General features: G+C 44.1%; 1 protein-coding gene across 1 annotated transcript in view; it reads right to left on the reverse strand.

Annotated features, from left to right (window-relative positions):
• Hydin (HYDIN axonemal central pair apparatus protein) overlaps positions 1 to 24,248 on the reverse strand; it is a 355,607-nt gene that overhangs the window by 18,055 nt on the left and 313,304 nt on the right. Inside the window, exons 66-77 of the mRNA XM_021632513.2 lie at positions 22,884 to 23,102; positions 18,861 to 19,021; positions 16,785 to 16,882; positions 15,574 to 15,766; positions 14,294 to 14,506; positions 13,663 to 13,801; positions 11,319 to 11,484; positions 8,667 to 8,814; positions 6,631 to 6,838; positions 5,959 to 6,180; positions 3,886 to 4,055; positions 397 to 595 (exon numbers count right to left, since the gene is read on the reverse strand). Coding sequence (XP_021488188.2) covers positions 397 to 595; positions 3,886 to 4,055; positions 5,959 to 6,180; positions 6,631 to 6,838; positions 8,667 to 8,814; positions 11,319 to 11,484; positions 13,663 to 13,801; positions 14,294 to 14,506; positions 15,574 to 15,766; positions 16,785 to 16,882; positions 18,861 to 19,021; positions 22,884 to 23,102 — 2,136 coding nt within the window. The remainder of the gene's footprint in view (positions 1 to 396; positions 596 to 3,885; positions 4,056 to 5,958; positions 6,181 to 6,630; positions 6,839 to 8,666; positions 8,815 to 11,318; positions 11,485 to 13,662; positions 13,802 to 14,293; positions 14,507 to 15,573; positions 15,767 to 16,784; positions 16,883 to 18,860; positions 19,022 to 22,883; positions 23,103 to 24,248) is intronic.

Genomic DNA, 24,248 nt, shown 5'->3' on the forward strand with positions numbered 1-24,248 from the left:
TGAGCTGGCTGAGAGCATTCACCAGGGAGGGGAAGGAGGAGGGGTGGTTCACAGCTGGATCCTGTGTCTGAATGAGACATGCCCCCAAGTGGGACATTGTATCTGACATTTCACCAAGAACGTAGTAGAACGTTTCTTTAGTGCTTGCAGTTGTCTGAGTTCATTAATACAGTGAATTTGGTTCTGAGTAAGACCTGAGATTCGCTTGATCGCAGTTTAAAGTTTCCTTCCCACTTCCTATGATTAGGGACCCCATCTTGGCAGGGCTAGATAAGGGATGGAGCAATCCCAGGTGCAGAGGAGAGGAGGGTGTGGAGAGGCAGGTGGGCTCCCCTGGGCAAGGGTCTGGGAAGAGGAAGGGGGGGTGTTTCTAAAGCCCTGCCCACTGTCTCGTACCTTCATTTCTGTGCCCTTCCCTTTGACCTCCACCGTCTGTTGAGAAAGCCCATTGATTTCAAAGGCGATGACTTCTCGGTAGTTGATGGCTTCCCGAGGGTAAAAGATGATGGGAATCTCCAGTGACTTCCCTGGCTTTATCACTTCCACACTGAAGTTTACCTCAAAGTGTGGGGTGTTGGCGTACAAACAGTCTAAGCTGGGGAAGACCGAGAGAGAGAGAAAGCTGTAAATGCCAAGACGGCAGCCTGGAGGGACTAACCCTGCGCTTTCTGGGCGGTAAGGTGGCAGATTTCCCAGGGTCAGGGGAGTCGCCGAAGAGCTGGAAGGGATGGCAGCGATGAGCAGCTCATGTTCCTCAGGGCGCAGCCAAGTGACTCAGCCTGCCACGTCCTGAGATGCAGGTGGGAGCAGGTCGCAAACCCAAAGGCTCATGTTTTCACCTCATTGATGCTCTGTTCTTGGAAATGCCTCTCAAAGTTTTGCACTCTCTCGCAAGGGGGCAGTGCTTCAGAAGTCCCTGGCTGACAGTGCTTGTGGTGGAGTTCAGCCTGTGCTCGAGTCGGGCAGACAGGAGTCTGGATTGGGATCAGCCAGTAACTAGCTATGTGACTTGGGAAAACTGCTCAGGCCATTTGGACCTGTAAAATGGGTTCAGCGGCAGCTGCTTCTTACGGTTGTTGTAGGGAATCAATGAGATAAGGTGAAGAAAGTAACATTTTTTCTTTTTTTAAAATTTTTTAAATTTTATTTTAATTAATTACAGTTTATTCACTTTGTATCCCACCTGTAGCCCCCTTCCCTATCCCCTCCCACTCCCACCCTCCCTCCTTCTTCTTCTCCTATGCCCCTCCCCCAGTCCAATGATAGAGTAGGTCCTCCTCCCCTTCCCTCTGACCCTAGTCTATCAGGTCTCATCAGGACTGGCTGCATTGTCTTCCTCTGTGGACTGCTAAGGCTGCTCCCCTCTCCCTCCCCTCAGGTGGAGGTGATCAAAGAGCCAGCCCATGAGTTCATGTCAGAGACAGTCCCTGTTCCCCTTACTGGGGAACCCTCTTGGACACTGAGCTGCCATGGGCTACATCTGTGCAGGGGTTCTAGGTTATCTTCATGCATGGTCCTTGTTTGCAGTATCAGTCTCAGAAAAGACCCCTGGGCCCAGATTTTTTGGTTCTGTTGCTCTCCTTGTGGAGTTAATTTTTTTAAAAAAAATTATCTTATTTAAAGTAACTTAAGAAAGATTTATCTTATCTTCATTTTTACATGTATGGGTGTCTTGCCCGTGGGTATAAATGTTCACTATGTATGCCTGGTGCCCTCACAAGGTGAAGGTCATCTCCACCCTACTCCCCTGGGGACGAAGGCACCTAGATTTTCTAGCAAAACTTCCCCTCATCTTCCTGCTGTGTGTTTAGAGAGAGAGAGAGAGAGCCCAGCTAACTGGATGCACAGAGCTCAAGGCCTTAAGGAGACCAAAGATGCTATCAAACTGTGAAAGAAAGACTATCGGTTCAGCTTAAGATTAGAATATTTATTTTCCTTTTATGTGTGTGAGTGTTTGCCTACATGTATGGATGCGTACCATGTTCGTGCCAGAGGTCAGAAGAGGGTGTTGGGTCCCCTAGAACTGGAGTTACAGACTGTTGTGAGCCATTGTGTGGATACTGGGAACGGAATGTGGGGCCTCTGCAAGAACAGCAAGTGCTCTTACTCACGAAACCCTCTCTTTGGCTCAGCAGAGAAAATTTTAAATTCTTATTTGAAACTAAGCAACACTCTTGCAATTTAATATCTGGAATAATAAAATTTGCACAGCAGCAGCAGCAGCAGCAGCAGCAGCAGCAGACAGTAGCTGGACTGAGTTTCAGACATTGTCCTAAGTTCTGCTTCTAAGTGTGCTCTCCTGCTTCAGTCAAAGAGACAGAGGCACAGAGAATTTAACAATTAAAAATGTGGGCTTGGCATGGTGGTACATGTCTATAATCCTAATAATTAGGAGGCTAAGATATGAGGATCATGAGTTCGAGGCCAGCCTGGGCTACACAGTGAGACTCCATCTCAAAACTAACAGAAAATACACAGCCCTCCCACGAACAACAGAAACAAAGAAAGTAAAATAAATGTTCTCAGCATCGCAGCCAAGAACGAGCTGATATTTGAACTGGGATTTGTGGTAGGGACAAGACACATATAGTGATTAAAGTTGAAGTTAATTAAAATAAAATAAATTAAAATAAAGTTCTTTGGTCACAACAAGCCACGTATAGGTAAAGGTCATCATACTGGACAGTGCAGGGAACAATGTTTTCCACTGTAGAATGTTCTCTGAAAGACTGCTGCAGAGGTTTGCCCATGAACACAGGTCAGTGGCTGCACTTGATTCTCCCTCACTAGGCCTGGAAAGAGACCTGGACTGAAATGTTTTACAGGGACGATGCAGACAGGCTGGGTTTGATTTGGAAGATTTAGGCTCAGTACAGACTTTCTATTTGCTACCGAGCAGTTGACGTTTGAACTCTCTAAACCAGCAGCTCTCAATCCATGGGGTGTGAACTCTTTGTGTGTGGGGGTTGCCTATCCGATATTCCGTACACCAGATAGTTCCATCATTACTCATGACGGTAACGAAATTAAAGTTAAGAAGCGGCAACGAAATAATTTTATGGTTGGGGGGTCACCCCAACATGTCACAGCATTAGGAAGGTTCAGAACCACTGCTTTAACTTCATTCCTAATTATTGCATGAGGAAACAAAACAGAAGCTCTAGGACTTTGCATTAGGTAGTCACATGGCACAGCCCTCTACAAATCAAGAACAGGATGTTTAGCAGGTAGCTCATAGATGCCCACTTTTCATATTAATGGTGGGGACAGGGACCCAGGATTCATATAACCTGTGTTGGACTCTTTTCCAGCATTTCTGTCTTGGCAAGATGGACTAGCTAGCACTAACTGTCAGCTTGACACAGCCTAGAATCACCTGCAAAAACGTTTTAATTGAGTAAATGTCTTCAGCAGGTTGGTCTGTGGGTGTGTCTATGGGGGACTGCCTTGACCATTAACTGATACAAGAGGGCCCGGCCCACTGTGGGTGGCACCATCCTTACGAAGGTGGTCCTGAGCTCTATGAGAGGGTGAGCTAAACATGAGCCTGAGCCATGACGTGAGCCACGAAGCAGCCCATCTCCATGGTTTCTGCTCTGCTTCCTTGGTTGTGAGTTCCCTGTTTGAAGGCCAAGCCATGGCTAGGAGCAAGCAGTCCTGGCTTCAGATTCCCGCCCCCGAGTTCCTGCTTTGGCTTCTCTCAATGATGGGGCGTGACTTGGATGTGTCAGATGAAACAAACCCTTTCCTCCCCTAAGCTGCTTTTGGTGAGGGTGCTTTATTGCAGAAATAGAGAAGAAAAAAGACAGGACTTCACCTGGGCGGAGTCTGTAGAACCTCCACGTTGCTACAGAATCCTCTTGCCTCTCTCTGCAGACTGCTTACCTTGTAGATGTTTCTTCTTTGTTGGTGATAACGAGGATTTGTTTGTATGGGGGCATCCCTGGTTGGTAGATGAAGCAAGTCCCAAAATTGTAGCTGGTGAAGGAGAAGTGGATAGCTGGGCTCACAGCACAGCCCAAGATGTTGCATGTGAATGTGGGGCCGTGGTTGATCTGCAAGGAGAGATGGGCCAGGGGACTGCAGTTAGAGGCAGGACGACAGTGCAGCTGCATCCACAGGGCGAGAAGGAAAGTGGTGGGTGCTTTACAAGTCCCAGGTTTCAGGGCGCCACCTCTAGAGAGTGGGGTTTCAATAGGGTTGGGTCTATTTGCTTACAATCAGCTACTCTAACTAGAACCCACATTGGTTCTTGCTTTGTTCCTACAGCAATGGGTGAGCTTGAAGGCAGAATGGTTGGCAGAAATGGCTAGTTTATCATACAGGGTGGGACTGTGGTTGCCAGTCCTAGGTAGAAGGCTTGATTTTTCATCTTTCCTTGTGTTTCAGGTTAGCTATTGGTGGATTGAGTTCTGTCACTGGGTTGTAAATAGAAGATAAAAGGGAATGGTGATATTGCACCCCTTTAATCCCAGCTCTTGGGAGGCAGAGGAGGGGAGAACTCTGTGAGTTCAAGTCCTCCCTAGTCTACACATCTAGTTCCAGGACAGCCAAATAACCCTGTCTCAAAACAACAACAAACAAACAAACAAACAAACAAAAACCAACCAACCGAACAAACAAAAAACCCAAAACAAACAGAGAGAGAGAGAGAAAAAAAAAAGATAAGGAGAAGGGGAGTGTTTCTTATCTTGACTAAATAGGCAAAGTCATTATCTACTTAATGTGTATGGGTGTTTTACTTGCATGTTTGTGGTACCTGTGGAGGCCCTGGGATAGGGATTACAGACAGTTTCCAGCTGCCATAGGGGTTCTAGGAAATGAACCCAGGTTCTCTGGACGAGCAGCCAATGCTCGTAGCCACTGATATGTCTCCCCAGCCTGTGAACAAGGTCTGTTGCCTTCTTGGCCTCACCCTGGAGAGCTGGAGGTAGGAACTGATGGCCTCCTCAACAGCATCTCACCCCCAAAGATCTGTACGTGCTAATGTGATGCATGGCTGCCTTGATGCCAGGGAGTATGCTGACACTTTTCAAAGCCCCCCTGGAAGCAGATGCTCCTCTAACTTGCCCCTTGTTTGTCCCTAAGTGTCACTGTCACCTTAGGCAGCTGTGACTGTTTAATAGTGGTCACTGGTTATTCTGGACACATGTCCTACAAGAAAAGAGGGTATAAAACGACCAGACTTTGATTTGGTTGAAATGAAAATAAGCCCTGTGAGTAGAGGTTCCCATTGGACTTCTAGGATGGGGACTGGTGAGATGGCTCATGGGTAAAGGGCATGCACACACGCATGTACCTCTATGTTGGGAAAATAATGTCAGTTCTTCTACCATGGAGCTTTTGAGGCAGTCCAAACCCACTCTTCCTGCTCCAGTGGCTAAGCGCTTACCTGTCTGTATGCTCATTGAAACACTCTTGATTTCTAAGACTACTGTAGAGAAGGGGGTGGTGGGTGGATGGGTGGTTGTTGTGGTGGTAGTGATGGTGGTGATGGTGGGGTTGAAGATGGGAACACGGTACTATAGACCTCATTGTTTTTATGGCTCTGTAGTCCTTCTGGGATGAATGCCCCTAGGATGGTCAATTTCTAGAGTTTTGAGAAAGTTGGTTTTGTGAGTGTCGTCCTTGAAGTCAGAATGCATTTTTCAGATGTCCTTCTCTGGCACCCTCCTGACAGTGCCATTCTTGGGTTTTCACTTGATACCTTATCTTGGAAAGTGTTGTGTGTATATACGTTCCCTGCCCCCTCCAGCTCTCTCACTTATGTTAACGTCTCGTAGTAGCACAGCGTGTGGATGGTCCACTGCTTTTCGATTGATGCTGGTGAGGCCTCTCTTCTAGAAAGTGCGAGCGCTGTTTCTGAAACAACCACTCTGCAGGAGCTGCTGGAGGTAGCCAGCTGGAGCAACATGTCACGGATCCCTTTGGCGTCTGGAAAACGTCAAATGGTCTCACCTTGATTTTGAGTTCCATGCCCTTCAAGACGCACTTCTGATACGGTTGGAAAGACAGGTTGGCCGGTTCAGACTGGCCCACATCTACACTGTTGTCGGTGGGTGTAAAGTCCAAGTACTGCAATAGGGATTTGGGCCCAGAGAGCTCTGCCTGGTAGCTGAAGTTGAACTTGCCAGTGTTGATGAAGCTGAATTCACACAGAACACATTCATTTAACTGTACCTGAGAGGCGGGGAGAACAGTGCAGTCAATGGAAGATCCACAGACCCCTTGTCTAGGGAGGAGTGTTCTTTGGGATATAAGGATGGAGAGTGATAGTGATAAGCTAGGTGTTATCATCTGAATGGAATTGTACTAAGTATTGGGGTCTTCTTATATCTCAAGTATGAGTTGGTAATTTAATTCTTAGATCTTTCCTGGTAGTGAAGAATCTTTCCTGTTTGTTTAATGCAAGTGTTCACATCCCTCCCTACCATATTTGTCCTCTAAAAAGTAAAAAATAAAAACATTCACGTCACAATTACATAATCCTGAGGATGGGATCTGTTGTTTGCCTGGTCTCTCTAGTATTTGAGACAGAAAGACTCAGCTCATACTCAGTGCATCACAGTCCCTAGGTAAAGGTGGAGCCCCCTAGGTAAAGGTGGAGCCATAGTCCTTGATACCCCTTACATCATAGAAGTTGATGGTGTTGATCTCGTTGGATGTCAAGAGGATGGTGGAGCCTGTCCTGTCCCTGCACTTGACCTCAGCATTCATAGTGTAGCCTTCGGCCTTGACATTGAGGGTTAGAGGCTGGGCTTTCTTTTTTATATTACAGATCAAGTTAAAGTTCACATCTCCTTCTTGCTTCGGTGTGAAGAAAATATCAACTGGGAACCTGGTTGGGAAACAAGACAGCAGATTAACTGACTAAGAAGGCCTGTGAAAATATAGTAAGACAAGAGTACACTAGATTATTAGACACACTATGAGCAAAAACCACCATAAACATCATTCCAAATTAAGTGAATTTAAAAGATTTTTCCACGTAAAGGTAGATACTGCTTTGGATTCATAGACACAAGACAAAGAAAAGGCTATGGACATGAGAAAAAACATATTGAGATGAAAATTTAGATTGGGGCTGGAGAGACAGTTCAGCAGTTAAGAGCACTGGCTGCTCTTCCAGAGGACCAGGGCTCAATTCCCAGCACCCACAGGCTGGCTCACAATTGCCTGTAACTCCAGCCCTAGGGAATCTGATGTTTTCTTATGGCCTCATCAGGCATGCACACATATGGTGCACAGACATACATGAATGCAAAATATCCATACAAACATTAAAAAACCCTTAGAATTCTTAATGCCCCATAATTCATCAAGAAAATGAACACTATAGACTCAGACTAGAGATGAAATTATTTTTATTTATATACTAGAGTTGGGAGAAGTTTTAATTTTATTTCTTTAAATCTTAAAAAAAACTTTTGGTCTGTAGATTTTAGTATGTTTATCCTATATAATATGGCTAATATCTACTTATAAGTGAGTATATACCATGCATGTCTCTCTGCTTCTGGGATACCTCACTCAGGATGATCTTTTCTAGTTCCATACATTTGCCTGCAAATTTCCATTGTGTAAATGTACCACAATTTCTGTATCTATTCTGTGGATGAGGGACATCTAGGTTGTTTCCAGATTCTAGCTATTATGAATAAAGCTGCTATGAACATAGTTGAGCAAAGGTCCTTGTATGCAAGGAGGACCCTAGGGAAGATGCTCAATTCTCATTCAGAAGGAAAAGACAGGATAGACACTGGAAGTGGTAGAAGAGTGGGAACAGGGCTAGAGCCTACCACAGATGTCCTCTAAAAGACCCCAACCAGCAGGGGATGGAAGCAGATGCAGAGACTCACAGCCAAACTTTGGACAGAGTGCAGAAATCTTATGGAAGAAGGGGGATATAAAAGGACCTGAAGGGGACAGGAACCACACAAGAAAACCAACAACTCCCCCCACACACTGGGCACTGCAGACACTGATGCATCAACCAAGGACCATGCATGGAGAGGACCTAGACCCCCTGCTCAGATGTAGCCCATAGACAGCTCAGTCTCCATGTTTGTTCCCTAATATTAGGAGAAGACACGGTCTCTGACATGAACGTGGTTGCCTGCTCCTTGATCACTCCCTCCTGGTGGGGCAACCTAGCCAGCCCACAGAGGAAGAGGATCCTGGCAGTCCTGATGGGACCTGATAGGCTAGGGTCAGACAGTAGGAGAGGAGGACCTCCCCTATTAGTGGACTAGGTGAGAGAGATAGGCGAGGAGGAAGAGGGAGGGAGGGTGTGATTGGGAGGAGATGGAGGTGGGGGATACAACTGGGATACAAAGTTAATAAATTGTAAATAATAATAAAAAAGAAATAAAAACTCTCTCTCTCTCTCTCTCTCTCTCTCTCTCTCTCTCTCTGTCAGTGTGTGTGTACATCAACAGTATGTGTGTAGAGGTCAGAAAACAATGTGTGCAAGTCAGTTCTCTCCTTCCACCATGTGGGTTCTGGGGATTGAACTCAGGTCACCAGATTTGGATGGCAAGTGCCTTTACCACTGAGTCATCTTGATGGCCCAGGGAAGATGTTGATGAATGAATCTCCCCAATCCGTTCTATTGGCTGGCAGGCTGAGAGCCTGCCACACAACTGGAGGACTTCGTTTTTGCTTACCTCGTCAGTGGAGGGATCCAGCCTTCCATGGGACATACAACCAGGTTGTTGCTGAACCCTTCGGAATAGCGGGAGTTGTCCTGGAAGGCAAAATTGAACCCATGCTCCTCCTTGTTGATGATCTGCACTGTCTCTCTGGCTTCTCTGCCTGGGGAGGAAACACCAGCCGTCAGCAAAGGCCTCTTGCCTGCTCAACGAGGCACTGTAGTAGACAGTGCCCCACGCCTAGGAGGAAGGCTTCCCAGGGCGACCTCAGCAGCGTCGCGTCCCGTCCCGGGGACTCCTCAGCCACTGACCGCCTCACTTCCTTCCTTTCAATTTCCACTGGGCTTTCCTGCACAGGGTTCTCACTCATTATTTTGTGTTTAAGCGTTAAAACAGTTATCTTCCTACAAAACCTAGGATGACCTTATCCAGTTCTCTCCCTTCCTCAGGATTTAAATCCCTTTAGGATTTAAGCCTATCGAATTTAGCAAATAACTTTCATTAACAGAAATGTGACCCAAATATTACTTGGGACATGGATACACAGGCACACAGACACACAGACACACACACACACACACACACACACGCACAAACATGGAACCTATCTAAAAATAAAGTTTAACTGTGCATCCTTTGCAACCCTAGCTGCTATTCGAATTGAAATTTGATTAAATTTGAAATTTAAATTTGATTAAATTAAAATTTGATTAAATCTAATTGAAATTGGCATTTAATTTTCAGAGAACTAACCAAATATTTAGCTCTTATTTGGAAGCATTTTAATGACACCTAATTCTTAACATGTAGGTCCTGGGAATTGGATTTATCTTTGGATATTGTACATTAGCTAGCAGTAAATAGTTTTTATTTTTCTTTTTGCTTCCAGGTGTTCACAGCAAAAAGGGCTGAATTTTTTTTTGCACATTTGTCTCACTCACGTTACCAGATTACCTGGATTCTAATAGTTTCTCTCACCTCTTGAGGCTTTATGTATAGAAAGCGACCAGCTACAGGAGGTTAGATTATTATTTTTTCTTTCTTCATTAAGGTTAATACCCATTATACTTATTTTTTTTGATTTTTAATATTTGTTAAAATCTCTAAGAAAAGTTCAGGTACAGAGGTGGTGATAAATACTCTTGTACTGACCTTATTTTAACTCAAGTAGTTTCAGGGGTTTACTATAGGACTCTGCTTGCTCGCCTCTTGCTTTAGATTAATGTTTTTCATGTTTTCCTTTCAACTCATGTTTTCTTACTGGAGAGTTTTTGAGGGCTGGGATAGGGAGGCACTTTGGATGAATTTTAGCAATGACTTTTGTGTTGGTTTGAGTAGGAGCGAACTCTGTAGACTCGGGTGTGTGAATGTTTGCCCACAGGGAGTAGCACTATTAGGAGGTGTGGCCTTGTTGGAGGAAGTGTGTCACTGTGGAGGCAGGGCTTGGAGGTCTCCTGTGCTAAAGCTACATCCATGTGGTACAGAGTCCACTTTTGCTGCCTGAGGATCAAGATGGAGAACTCTCAGCTCCTTCTCTAGCACCATATCTGCCTGCTTACAGCCATGTTTCCTGACACCATGAAAATGGAATAAATCTCTGAAGTGTAAGCCAGTCCTAGTTAAATGTTTTCCTTAATAAGAGTTGCCTTGGTCGTGGTGACTCTTGACAGCAATAAAACTCTAGCTAGAACAACCTTTTAACATGATCATATGGTTCTTCTTTATTGATATAATGATGATACTGAAATCTGTATCATTGGATTCTTGAGTTAAACTTTTCATATAGCTTGTCTTACTATCAAGAATACGGTCTAAATAAACATCTAATGAATCTCTTAAAAATTTTTTGGCCTTAGATGCGTTTTACATACCCACTCATATCCATATGAAAGACAGATAGAGTTGTAAGGTATCTATGGTCACTTTCTTTACATCACACGTCTCCCCTGGAACATTAGCATCTCTGCATCTACTATCTTCCTATTCTTTCTACCTGCTGCATTTCTTTCCTATAACATGTGACTTACTCTGACTTACTATGTGTTTTACCTAGTTTTTGTTATTGTATTAGGATGTAGACCTCATGGAGTGAGGGCCTTGTGATTTATTTTAGCGTATTCCAATGCACAGAGTAGTATTTGGGCCAAATTGGTCTCTCTTCACCCTCTATGATGGAGATCCAAGCAGGGTGTTGAGCACCCTTGACAAGTACTTCGCCACTGAGCCATACTTCCACTCCAGCCTGCAAACAGTGATTTCTGAACCCAGCAAGTGCGTGAAAAGAAGGTTGGGAAATCTGAACATTGAGGAACAGACCAAGCAACAAACAATCATAGCCCACAACCTGGAGGTAGAGGGACGTCTACCAAACAGGAAGCTTGGAAGATGAACAGAGTCGGTGAAGGTCCTACAGCAACCTACTCAGAAGAATGGACAAAGCTTCAAAGTGTTTTCATGCTGTTAGGGTGTGGCTGCCAAAGACAGTTGATGGAAATGAGATTGAGAGGGAACTATCGTGTGGCTCTCTGATAAGTGACAGAGGCTTTGTGACATATTTCTGACAGGTCCCGAGAGCAGCGCTGCGCTCCTGTCTGCCCCTGGAGCACCTGCTCACCTGAGGAAGGCCAGACCAACTCAAAATGACAAAGACTGACAGGGCCACCTTACCGATGAGGAGAGAGCTGAAGTTGAGGTGCGACTTGTCAAGAGAGATGAGCGGGTCTGTGGTTTTGCCCACCAGCAGGAAGGGGACTGAGATATTGTGCTCTGGGATGGAGAATGTCCAGAATGCTTCTGTGATGTCCAGGTGAACGGGCACAAACTGGAACATGATCTACGGAGATAATTCAGAAAAGGACAGTGAGAGACATTTTTTCCTGCCCCTTTGGAGACCTACAGGCATGAGGGCCACAAGAAGTGACATTTTCCCAGGTTATCATTACTGTCTAAAGTAGGTATGGCTCAATCAGCAATGTCAACCTGTTTGCCCTGCCTTTTGGGGAGCATCATCATCTACCCCCTCCACAGCCCCTGCTGATGTACTGTCGTACTCTGTGCCCTGGCATGGTTGTGGCATGGCACATGGCATGGCTATAGCACAGTGGATAGAACTGGCGCCCATACAAAGAAAGACAATCCACATGTCTGTCAACAGGCTAGCATAGAGCCCAATTCAGTCTCATTATCAGGTCTCTCTCTCTTTCCACTCTCTCTTTTTGTTTGCCTGCCTGCCTGTTTGTCCATCTCTGAAATTGATAGACATGAAAATAAGATACTGGGCTGGATGGCGGTGACTCTTATGAGGATGGATGCTGTGAGCATGAGCTGGGCCATGGCATGCCACAATCTATTTGCTAAATGAAGATACAGAGGAATAGAAACATAACTAATGAAGAGGGGAAGGAACTGGTTTGAAAGAGAAAATAGAGCAGGCTGCTAGAAAAAAGCATGAAGACCTGAAAGGAAAGCCCATTCTCAAAAGCTGCTCTAGGTGCTTTGCCCTTTCCACTGGGGCTAAGCTGAGCGAGTCTCCTTGTACTTGGTCCATAAGGATTGAACAGAAGAACAGAATTTGCCATGGCAATGGCAAGATAATACAGGAGAGATGTTCTCAATGACACCAGCACAAGCTTGGATGACAGTTTCTTCAACTCACCTCTCTAGGAATTGGGCAGGGGCTTGGATACATTTCTGGGCTATGGAGAAGGAATACATCCAAGCAGAACCACAGCTCCGGTGGGCCCAGCTCCCCATCCTACATCCAAGCAGGACCACAGCTCTGCTGAACCTAGATCCTCATCCTACGTTGAACTAGATGGCCAGGCACTGTTAACATGCAGAATCCAAGTGGAGAGTCTACAGATAGGCTTCATTTGGTTCGGGAAGGGTTAAAAATGATGAGCTAACTACCAATATGCAGGATAGAGAGATTCACATTGAAATATAGAAATTTGACGTTCACAGCCAAATCGAGGGGAACAGAGCACCCTGGGTCTATTTGTCTGTGTGATAATCATCTGCCAGAGAAGGTTTAGATCTGGTGAGCCTTGGAGCCAGAACTGTTAATCACCCTCCCTATTGCTTGCTTTGTTCACTTGGGTAACTTTACCAAAGGCATTAAGTTTTTTTTTTTAAATTTATTTTTAACTATGTGTATATATGTGGATATGTGCATATGATTGCAGGTGCCCACAGAGGCCAGAGGTGACGGACACCATTTAGAGCTGGAGTTACAGGGCTGTAATGGGTTCGGAGAACTGAACTTGGGTCCTTTCCAAGAGAACAGAAAGCATCTTAACTGCTGTCTTTCCAGCACCAACACCAGCATTTTAATTATATTTTTATTTACGAATCTCTCTCTGTGTGTGAGTATGTGTTTGTGCATATGTGCTGAGCACACACGTGGAGGTCAGAGGATGACTTGTGGGAACTGGCTTTCATCTTCCACCATGTGGGTGTCAGGGTTGGCACCCCAACCTACTGAGCCATTTCTCCAGCTTCCTGAAGGCTTTTGCATTCATAATTCTCATTTTATGGATTTATTGCTATGTATAAGTGTCTCTGTAGAACTTACTGGCCACGGAGATCACACATATGACCTGGTCACATCTAAATCAGACCCTCTGCCCTATATTATTGTGGAGACATTTAGGACCAAGGTACAAGTTAGGACTCTGTTCTTACGTTTTGCCATTTGTTCTTACATTTTTACTTTGGGGAAAGTAAAAAACATACCCCTTTGCTGTTGTCAGTCTTTTAAATAGATATCCTCATACCATGAGCCCAGGAATCCCCAGATATTTATGCCTGGTTCCCCTTTGCTCCTTGAATATTTCCACAAAATCCCTGCAAATACCATGGCTTTCTGCAGAGCCATCCAAGAGAACCCAGGTCTCTCCTTCTCACTGGGATTGTACATGGTAGCCACTCAATAAACACATGCTGGCCAATGACTCCCATCAACGCTATGCAGAGATGGCTAGCATTGTGGGGTCTCCATCCACACACAAACCTCAGCTTTCTTCTCAGGGTGGATGACACCCTTCTCTGTAAGACACACAAAGGCTGGAGGGTGCTGGAGGCTTTCTGTTTCTTCAGAGGTCCAGCAGAAAGAGTAGGTGCTGTTAGTCGGGTTCAGAATTGTAAAGGTCCTGGCCAAAGGGGAGGAAAAATTGACAGCAGAAAGTGAGGGAAGGTATTGAATACAAATTCAAGAAAATTTCTGTAGATCCCATAACGATCGGTGACAGTCTCCCCCTGGGAACCAGAAGTGATCTGAGAACTTCCTTACTGTAGAAATAAAAATTCCACCTCTCCCTGCCCCCAGACCTAAAGGGCAATGAGCGTTCTGGACTTTGTAGTGTTTATTCTCCCAGGGCCAAATGTGTCAAGGGGTGCTCTGTGGTCAAGGTTGAAAATGCACCTTTATATATATGCCAGATTTCCCCCACTGTCAGAGCTATGGACATGGAATCCACTTCATTTATGTACCAATTATCCGGGGTTACAGCTCTAGAACAACCCCCAGGACATCAAATTTGCTTCTAGGCATCAGTACAGCTGGCTTTTCTGAATTCTTCATCTGAGCTCTTCAGAGGGACTGACTGGCATGAGTTCAATCACTGCAAACCCACGGGACTCACCGGAGATTCTTTCCTCCTATTCCCACACTGATGAACTCGATCACTCGGGTATTTGGATCAATAGGCCCAGCTCCTGGTCCTCGGAGCTCTGGGTTGCGCCGATGGCCGCTGATGTAGTCTGACTCCTTCAGGTCAAAATGGCAGACTGGAAGGACGCTTCGTCCTTTTGTTTGCAAAATAGGGCCTTGCTCTCCAGCTGGCAGGTTGGGAATTCTAAAATGATAAGATTGGTTTTTTTTTTACTTTGATTTTATATTCTGTTGTTGCTTTCTTAGTTGGTGGGTAATAGTTGTTCTGTCCACCAGAATGTGAGTTCCATGTGAGTAGGGGGTAGGCTTGTCCTGGTCAGCAATACCAGACTGGGCCTTACTAGCACATTCTTCATGGTAGGTGCTCATTAATTAATTGTTAAATGGATGAGTGGGTTGAGTATGAGGATCCTGAATTGGGGTCCCTCTGTGTACTTACAGGCAGCTCCAAGTTTTTCCCTATCAGTGGTTAGGTGTAAAAGGAGTGCCTCCCCTCTGGGTCTGCTCTTAGGCATCAGTAGATTATAGAGGAGGAGCTGGAAATCCTAAAAGAATTGCCCTAAGAACCTTGTAGAAGGTGATTCATGTGAACAGATTTAGGCCCAGGGCTGAGCCCTAGTGTAGCAGAGGTCTCTCTGGAATAAGGTCAGGGAAACTCTGACAGTTCATGAAGGTCTCTATGACCCTAGGGCAAGGCTTCATGAAAATTCCCCTACAGGGCAGGTGTTCTCTTTGGAATCTCTCCTGGAAGAAGGTACCATATCTGGGACTTTCACTGATATATGTATGAAGTATGTATGTATGCTTATTTTTTTCTCTTTCACTGGACACCAGACCAGACCAGGTCCACCAACCCCACATCCCTTTTATCTTTATTCATGAAGATTATCGTGGGCCAGGCACTGCATTAAGCTTTTTGCTTGAATTAGCTCATTTGTATCCCAAATAATTCTACATGGTAAGGGTTACTGCTTGCATTTTATATATGAGGCAATGGAGTCTCAGAGAATATAGAAGGAAGCTTTCCCAAAGGGTAGAAGCTGCCTGGCTGCAAATTACTCTCTTATTTAGTGGAGTTCTGTATGTGTCCAGGAAGGGGGAAGGAGGCAGGCAAGAGGGATGGGAGAGGTTGATGAGCAAGGCTTTGGCCATGTTCTCCTTGTTCTCCAAAGGTGACCCTTTTAGACCCTTGGGCTCTGTGAGCTGTCAAGGGTTGGATGGAAGAGCTGCTTGGGGAACACATCTCCTTACTGGCAGTACAGGGTGCTCTCAAACTCTGCAACGTCCAACGGGGAGAACTTTATTTTGAGCTTTTGAGTCTTCCCTACAGGCACGGCGCCTGAGGAGGGCTCCACCGAGAAGGGTGAGTTTTCTGGCCAGTGGTCCAAGGCGCTGTCCAGGGTACTGCCCGTACCCTGACTCAGCTGGTCTTTTTGATTGGAACCTGAGGGAGGATAGAGAAAAAGTGATATTCTGCAGTGGCAATGGAGACAGCTTGCTCATGAGTCCTTAGGGGCCTTCTGGGATATCTGAGGACCCATGCCTTACAGGAGGTATGCTTAACACTGGATGTTAGTAGAAAGGAATCAACTCATCTGTCACAGGTGACTTGTGAAAGAAAGACACTTCTATTAATTTTATGGTGTTTTAAGGTTTGTTTCCTTTTGGTTCAGGGGGAGTGGGTCAAGAAAAGGCTTATGGATCTTGTGTACCAAGGTAATTGGCTATGAATAAAATTTGTAGAGAACCACATCTCTAAATAGGATTTACAAAGTGGGAGTCTGTGGATAAAAGCCCATCTGGAAAATGTGTGAATCTCCATATTTGAAATAGCAGTGACCACTTTATTTAGCTATCAGGTGCCAGGCCCCGTTTTAGAGCTTCATGCATATCAGCTATGCACTTTGGTGTAGGTATATATTTCTTTTGGGAAGATGACTCAGTTTTTCTTTAAAAAAGATTCATTTTATTTTTATGTGTGTGTGATTTTTCTGCATGTATGTATGTGCACCACATGCACTTCTGGTACTTCAGAGATCAGAAAAGGGCATTAGATTTCCTGGAACTGGAGTAACATACAGTTGTAAGCCACCATGTGGGTGCTGGGAATTGAACTTGAGTCCTCTATAAGAGGCACAAGTGCTCCCAACTGCTGGGGTATCTCTCTAGCCCATGCTTGTTTTTCGGTGGTCTGCAATCTTGCAGAGGGCTGAGAAGTAGAAGATGAGATTCCTAGTGATAAGTGATATGGGCCAGCTCTCTGGTGGGACTGTAGAAGGGCCTGGCCAGGGAGTGTGAGAGGAGAAGAGGTCAAGCCACTCGTCTCTCAGCCCACAAAGCCCAGGCTCTGCCATCCATCCCTTAGCTACCCAGGAGGCTGTGTGAGCAATGCTGGCCTCTGAGACTTTTCTGCGAGTGGTGACTCAGGTCAGGCCCTGGGGTTTATTTGGCATTGAGTTTACCTTGATTTTCTGGCATGGCAAAAGTGACTGCCTTGGAGATGTCTTCACAGGTCCAGCTGAATTCTAACAGCACCTGTCCTGTGTTGACGAGGTCAAACCTGTGGGTAGACCAGGAGCAGATTTCAGAGTGTGCTGTCCATACTTTGTGCTCTACCTGAGTATCCACTGTACTGTTTCTCAAAGGGAAGTCACTTCACTTCGTAAGTTTTTATTTTTTTGTCTGAATAGTATTCTGTTGTGCACACACATCAGTATGTCACATTTTCATTATTTAGTCATTTGACAGTGAACACCCAGGCTGGTTCTCTGTCTTGGTGGCTATGAAGAGTCCACATGGGAGTGCAGACGTCTCCTTGACATACTGATTGACCCTCCTTTGGATGTATACCAGGAAGTGAGCTTGCTGGGTCATGCTGCAGGTCTATTTTCAGTTTCACTTTGGGGAACCTCCTTCCTGTTATCTATAACTCTGTCCTTGTCAGCAAAATGGGTGGGGCTAGAAGACATCACGCTGAACAAAACAAGCCAGACACAGAAAAACACGGATCATGTGTTTTCTCTCACATGTGGAAGTTAATGCGTTTGAGCTTGAAGTAGAAGAGCATAGCTTAATGATTACTGGAAGCTGGGACAGGTCGGGGGGGAGGCATGGATAGAGAGAGGTTGGATAATAGGTATCAAAAAGCAGTGCAATGGGACAGGAAGGCAGAGTGCTCTACAGCTGTGGATGCCTATCATATGAGGAACTAGAAGAGAGGAGTCTGAAGGTTCTACCTCCAGATAGATGTTAAGGGATGGAAATGCTAATTATTCTGATCCAATCATTACACATTGTATGTATGCTTGTATTGAAATAGTACACTCTATACTGTAAACAGATACCATTATTACATGTTAACCAAAAAAGCAAATATAAAATAAGAGGCTTAAGAATACAACTGGATGTAGTGGTGCACACTTGTACTGCAGCCCTTGAGAGGCAGAGGCAAGCTGGTCTCTGTGATTTTTGGGGCCAAACTGGCTTACAACGTGAGTTCCAGGCCAGGTAGGGCCACTTAGTGATACTTTGCTATCATATAGGCTATTTATGCATTGGAGCCCAAGATTTTCTGGTCTCTGTGTCCTGCAGAGCAAATTACCATGCCTGGATGAAACCATTTTTAAAAAGCATTTTTAAAGCAATTTCTTCAGAACTCATTCACTTAGAGCACTTCCTTTTAAAAAGATGCAATATATTATAATTTATATATATTCAATATATAATTTATACAGAAGTATATTACATATGAATATATAATATACAATATATTAATTATATTATAATATGTTATATAATATATAAATATGCTAATTGAGAAATACATATTAATTATAATAATCAGTATATCACATTACATACAATACATAAATTAGATAAAATATTGAATATATATAAAAATTTAAAATGCCACCTGTAGCTCCCTCCCTCTTCCCCTCCCAATCCCTCCTTTCCTCCCTCCTCTCCACCCATGCCCCTCCTCCAGTCCACTGATAGGGGAGGTCCTCCTCCCCTTCCATCTGATCCTAGTCTATCAGTCTCATCAGGAGTGGCTGCATTGTCTTCCTCTGTGGCCTGGTAAGGCTGCACCTCCCTCCCCCACGAGGGGGAGGTGATCAAAGAGCAGGCCAATCAGTTCATGCAAGTTCATAGGATACAAAGTGAATAAACTGTAATTAAAAAAAAAAAGCTATCTGAGCATGAGCCACTGAGCCAGCCAGTAAGAAGCAATCCTCTTTGACCCATCCCATTGTGGGTGGTGCCATCCTTGGGCTGGATTCTATAAGAAACCAGGCTGAGCAAGGTCTGAGGAGCAAGCCAGTAAGCAGCTTTCCCCACAGCTTCTTCATCAGCTTCTGCCTTCATGTTCCGGCCCTGTTTCAGATTCTGTCCTGACTTTCTTTAATGATAAATGGTGATGTGGATGCATAAGCCAAATAAATGCTTCCCTTCCCCCAAACAAAACAGAAATTTAAAATCCAACTGCTTAGCCCGTAAAGACAGGTTCCCTAGTAGTCTAAAAGCTCTCAGTGACTCACTCAAACACTCGGGTCTGGTAAACCAGTGTCTCCTTAAAGAACACGTCATTTGTTTCACATTGATATGAAGCGAAATCCACGTTGGCACTGATCTGAATCCGCAGCTCTCGGTAATTTTCTTCTATTACTGAGTGGGCTGGCTCAGGGTCTGTCTCTATCACCTGGAAAAAAGGCAGCCATGTCCTTGACATTGCAAAACTGGCAGTGCACAGGAACACTGGGGATGGCACACCACTTTATTCTACCATGGACATGAATATGAACCCACAAGTGCAGTTCAGGAAGGCGTGACTGGCGAATCTCCAATGAATGAAAAAGAAAAACTGAACAGCAGGACAGCTCTGAGTGGAGTAGAATCTCATGGGCATGAATCTGCGATCAGATGGACTCTAAAGGAGCTAGAGAAACTGGGCATGGTCACACCTTTAATCCCGGCACTTGGGAGGCAGAGGCAGGTGGATCACCGTTAGTTTGAGGGTGGCCTGGTCTATATAGTGAGTTCCAGGACAGTCAAGGCTATGTAAAGAGACCTTGTCTCAGAAACAAAACCAAAAACAAATACAACAACAAAATAACAACAAAAACAAGTGATAGAGAAAAGAGAATGGAGAGGATGAACAGAATTGTTTAATTGTGAAAAGATTTTATAACTTTTGGTGACATGTATTAAGAAAAGTGCAAACAACAAGAATCATTAGTTAAAGGAATGTATCACCACCAACTATACAGAACTAAGAGACGCAGTTTGTTTTGAAAATATGCTTAAAATTTTAGAGGAAAAGAAAAATAATTTAGTAAAATCCTTGCAAGAACAAATTAAAAACCCTATTAAAGTAAATGGTAAAATATCTTAAAGAAGTTAAATAAAAGTGTTAAAGAAAACAATGAAAAAGCTTTATTACTACTAAAAAACTGAGTAGTTGCACGTTGTAGAGAAGAGCTAAAAAGTAGAAATACCTTGTTAATAGGAAGAATGAGTTAATATTATAAAATTGTCAATTATTCCCCAAATGACTTAGAGCTGCAAACAATTCCATTACAGGTCTTCAAAATACTTGGCAAGTGGATTCAGAAGTTATACATTAGAAAAGAAGGATCAAGAATGACCAAATCGTTTAGAATAAAACAATACAGAGAAGGAGCTTCTCTCCAGACATCAGATTCATTATGCAGCTATAGAAATCAGGCTAGTTTAAACTGGCTCAGGGATGGACAAACTGACAACAGAATGGACAGAAATGACCTAGACACATACAGAACTAGGCTTTGCTCCCGAGTCCCATCAGATCACGAGGGAGCAGAAGGGCTGACCAAATTTGGCAAGGGAGTTATCTCAGTGAAAAGTATAAAAGTAGAGCCTTGTTTTATGTCAGGCACAATTTCCAGATGCATCAAAGGCTTAAGTGTCAAAAGCCAAGCTCAGACTTAAAAATATGTAGCAAGGTGAACATATTTTTGTAGGGGAGGGAAGAGTTATAAAAATAAGATACATATAACAAAAAAGAAACTGAAAACTTTGACTACATTGAAATTGAGAATTTTTTTTGATGTGGCTGGAGAGATGGCTCATTGGTTAAGAGCACTGCTTGCTCTTCCAGAGGGCATAGGTTCAATTCCCAAACCCTCATCGCAGCTCACCACCTATAGCTCCAGCCCCTCTTGGCTTCTGTGGGCACTGCAGGCATGTGGTACACATACGTTTATGCTGGCAAAACACCCATATGCAGAAACTAAAAATGAATGAAAAACCTTTAAAAAATTAAGAACAGTTCTTGTTTATCAAAACATAAAGGGGATGGACAGACATCTCAGTTGTTAAGAGTGAAGGTTGCTCTTGCAGAGGACCTTGGTTTGGTTGCTAATATTCATGTGGAGGGGCTCACAACCACCTATAACTCTAGCTCCAAGGGATCCGATGCCTTCTTCAGACTACTGAGGATACCTGCACTCATGTGTACATCCCCAACCCCCACAATCACATAAAGAATTAAAATGAAAATAGAGCTTAAAAAAACAAAAAGTGAAAAGTCAAGCTATAAATTTTTTTGAGAATATGTATGGACACATAACACAAATGTTTTATTGTTTTATTTATATCTTCAGAATTCCTTGAAGATATAAAAACTTAAACAAAGGATAGGCATCATAACTAAAAAAAACCAAAAAACCAAAAAACAAAAAACGAGCAAAAGGCACAAAAAAGCATTCATGTAAGAGGTAGCCTGTGTGGTCAATAGTCATATGATGAGATAGATATCTAACCTCATTAGCAGTTAGAGAAATATAATCAAGGCTCATGATGAGATAATTTCAAAAGGCCTTACCTAACAGTCACAAGGCTGTGGGTTCACCCTCAGTGCCCCACAGGCAGGCAGGCAAGCAAGCAAGCAAGCAAGCAAACCTCCCAAATGTCTACCAAAATTACAATTTGGAAAGTATGTAAGTATGTAAAGTATCTATTCTTTGCTGCAAGAATAGATGTGGGTATAGTGAGTTTGGAAAACACCTGGGCATCAGCTTGAAAAAATTGAACACTCAGTTGTCCTCTGACTTAGTGACTCCACTTGTAGATATGTAAACATGGATGTCAACACGCACAGAAATGCTGCCCATAGGTGGACATTAGACATATAATATAGGATAAACATACTGAAATCTATACACCTAAAGAAACTAAACAAGAAGGATGACTCTGGCTAAGATGCTCAATCCCCAATCAGAAAGGCAAAGAGGATGGATATCAGAAGAGGGAGAAAACAGGGAACAGGACAGGAGCCTACCACAGAGGGCCTCTGATGGGCCCTACCCTGCAGGGTATCAAAGCAGATGCTGAGACTGATAGCCAAACTTTGGGTAGAGTGCAGGGAATCTTATGAAAGAAGGGGGAGACAGTAGGACCTGGAGAGGACAGGAGCTCCACCAGGAGAGCAACAGAACCAAAATATCTGGGCACAGGGGTCTTTCCAGAGACTCATACTCCAACCAAGGATGATACACGGAGATAACCTAGAACCCCTGCACAGATGTAGCCCATGGCAGTTCAGTGTCCAAGTGGGTTCCATAGCAATAGGAACAGGGACTGTCTCTGACATGAACTGATTGACCTGCTCTTTGGTCACCTCCCCCTGAGGGGGGAGCAGCCTTACCAGGCCAGAGGAAGACAATGCAGCCATTCCTGATGAGATCTGATAGACTAGGATCAGAAGGAAGGAAAAGAAGACCTCCCTATCAGTGGACTTGGGGAGGGGCATGGGTAGAGAAGGGGGAGGGAAGGTGGGATTGGGAGGGGAGGAGGGAGGGAGCTACAGGAGGATGCAAAGTGAATAAACTAATTACTAAAAACAAAAAAGAAAACATTAAAAAAGAAAACTCTAAATCACTTTCAGATGAAGAGATAAAAAGACTGAAATGTATACAACAGTGAAATGCATATTCTATAACCCATGCAACTATGATCACATACAATAACCTAAAAAAAAAAAAAGAGTTAAAAACTACAGCTACACCTAAATCCTTTTAGAATGCTCAGGTCAACAACTGATCAAGGGAGAAACTTAGGATAGTGATTACCTATAGGAGAGAGACAAAGAGATGGAATGGCTAGATCCACACAGCTCTTCAAGACCCTTGTTGAACATGGGTTAATTTATTGCAGAATTCAAAGGAAAACGCACAAGGAATCAATGAAAGGGGCATGTGTAGGCCAAGAAACGAAAGTTCTGGTTACACCTGATGGAAGCAAAGAACAGCGAATGACTAGGGATTGCATTTTTGAAGAAGTAGGAGGAGGTGGAGGAAGTACTTGTAGAACCGGTTAAGAAGACTGAAGCTACAATCCGCCAACTACGACAGTGCGTGTCGTCAGGAAGAAGGGTGGGCACGGAGATTTAGTTTGCCATTTTATAAACCAAAGTCAGATGCAACCCTTTTCTATGTTCTGCAGTAAGGCACTGGAATTGAGAGCAGTCAGCATCCACGTGCGGTGGTCTGGGTCCGCTTGCTTCCTGTCCCCCGCATACTCACTTTTCGCTTTAGAGTCAAGGTGCTCGGCGTGTTTCGGGGAGCATCCACCCACTTGACTGTGCGCATGCGGTCATCCCAGTCAGGGACCTGGTCTGCAGGGAGCTGAAACATGATCTTAGAAATCTTGCACTTGACAGCCACCTTCTTCAGGTTGATGGGCACTTCCGACTTCAGGGTCACCACCACATCCTTGGAGCAGCCGGGGTGGAGATGCCCTATCTAGGAAAAAGTATTTTTGGCAACTCAGTCTTAAGGACCTTTAACGCCTGTAGTGACTCAAAATACACCAGCCAGGCCTGTATAGGTAGATGGACTTAAATCCATACAGGAGATTTTTAAAAATGTCAGCAGTGGCTCAAGCTGGGAATCCCAGAACATGGGAGGGTGAGTCAGGTTTGCCATGAGTGTAGGGCCAGCCTAGGCTACATAATAGGTTTCTGGCAAGTCTGGGTTACAGAGAGGGACTTTCTCTCAAAATAAACACACATACACACATCATCATAAGAGCAATATTAATAGTCACCAATCTGTTACTTACCTCAAGCACTATTATAAACTCTGAAGCAATTTCCTAATCCCCATAACACCCTCTGAGAGGTACAGAACTATCACCCCATTTCACAGACTGAAAAAACAAAAACAAAACAAACAAAACAAAACAAAACAAACTTGTAAAAGGTCTTTAATTCCAGTGATCTGGGTTTAAGCTTAAGCGGCGTGGTTTAAATGCGCCTACCGCCGCCTGATACTTACTCATTGTGATTCATACAAACAGGTGGCTTGATACAGTCTGCTATTTTTTTTTAAAAATATTTATTTTTTAATGTATATTAGAGTGCTCTGTTTTTATGCACACCAGACGAGAGAATCAGATCCCATTAGAGATGGTTGTGAGCCACCATGTGGTTGCTGGGAGTTGAACTCAGGACCTGTGGAAGAGCAGCCAGTGCTCTTAACTGCTGAGTCATCTCTCCAGCCCCAGTTTGCTAGTTTCTAGAAAGTGATCTAATGACCCTCGGCATCCTCAAGATCTTTCCAGTGTACCAGTAGGACGAAACTTTCGTGAAAATACTGAGATGCCACTTGATTCTCTCACTTCCCTTTTCTCATGAGTGTCTAATGGAACTTACAAGAAGTTAAAGATAATGATACATAGTCAGATAGAATGGAAAAAGCAGAGAGCAAAATCCATATGACTCGTATTCGGTCAGATATTAAAGAAGGTTATGAAGACATAAGATGGCTAGGTAGTGGTACACACCCATGACACAAGCATTCAGGAGCTGAGACAGGAGGATAAAAGGCTCAAGCCTAGCCTGGGTTACACAGGAGACCCTATCTTTTTTATTGTTGATTTTTCAAGAC

The sequence above is a fragment of the Meriones unguiculatus genome, chromosome 10 (genome assembly GCF_030254825.1).
Source record: "Meriones unguiculatus strain TT.TT164.6M chromosome 10, Bangor_MerUng_6.1, whole genome shotgun sequence".
Classification (NCBI taxonomy): Eukaryota; Metazoa; Chordata; class Mammalia; order Rodentia; family Muridae; genus Meriones; species Meriones unguiculatus.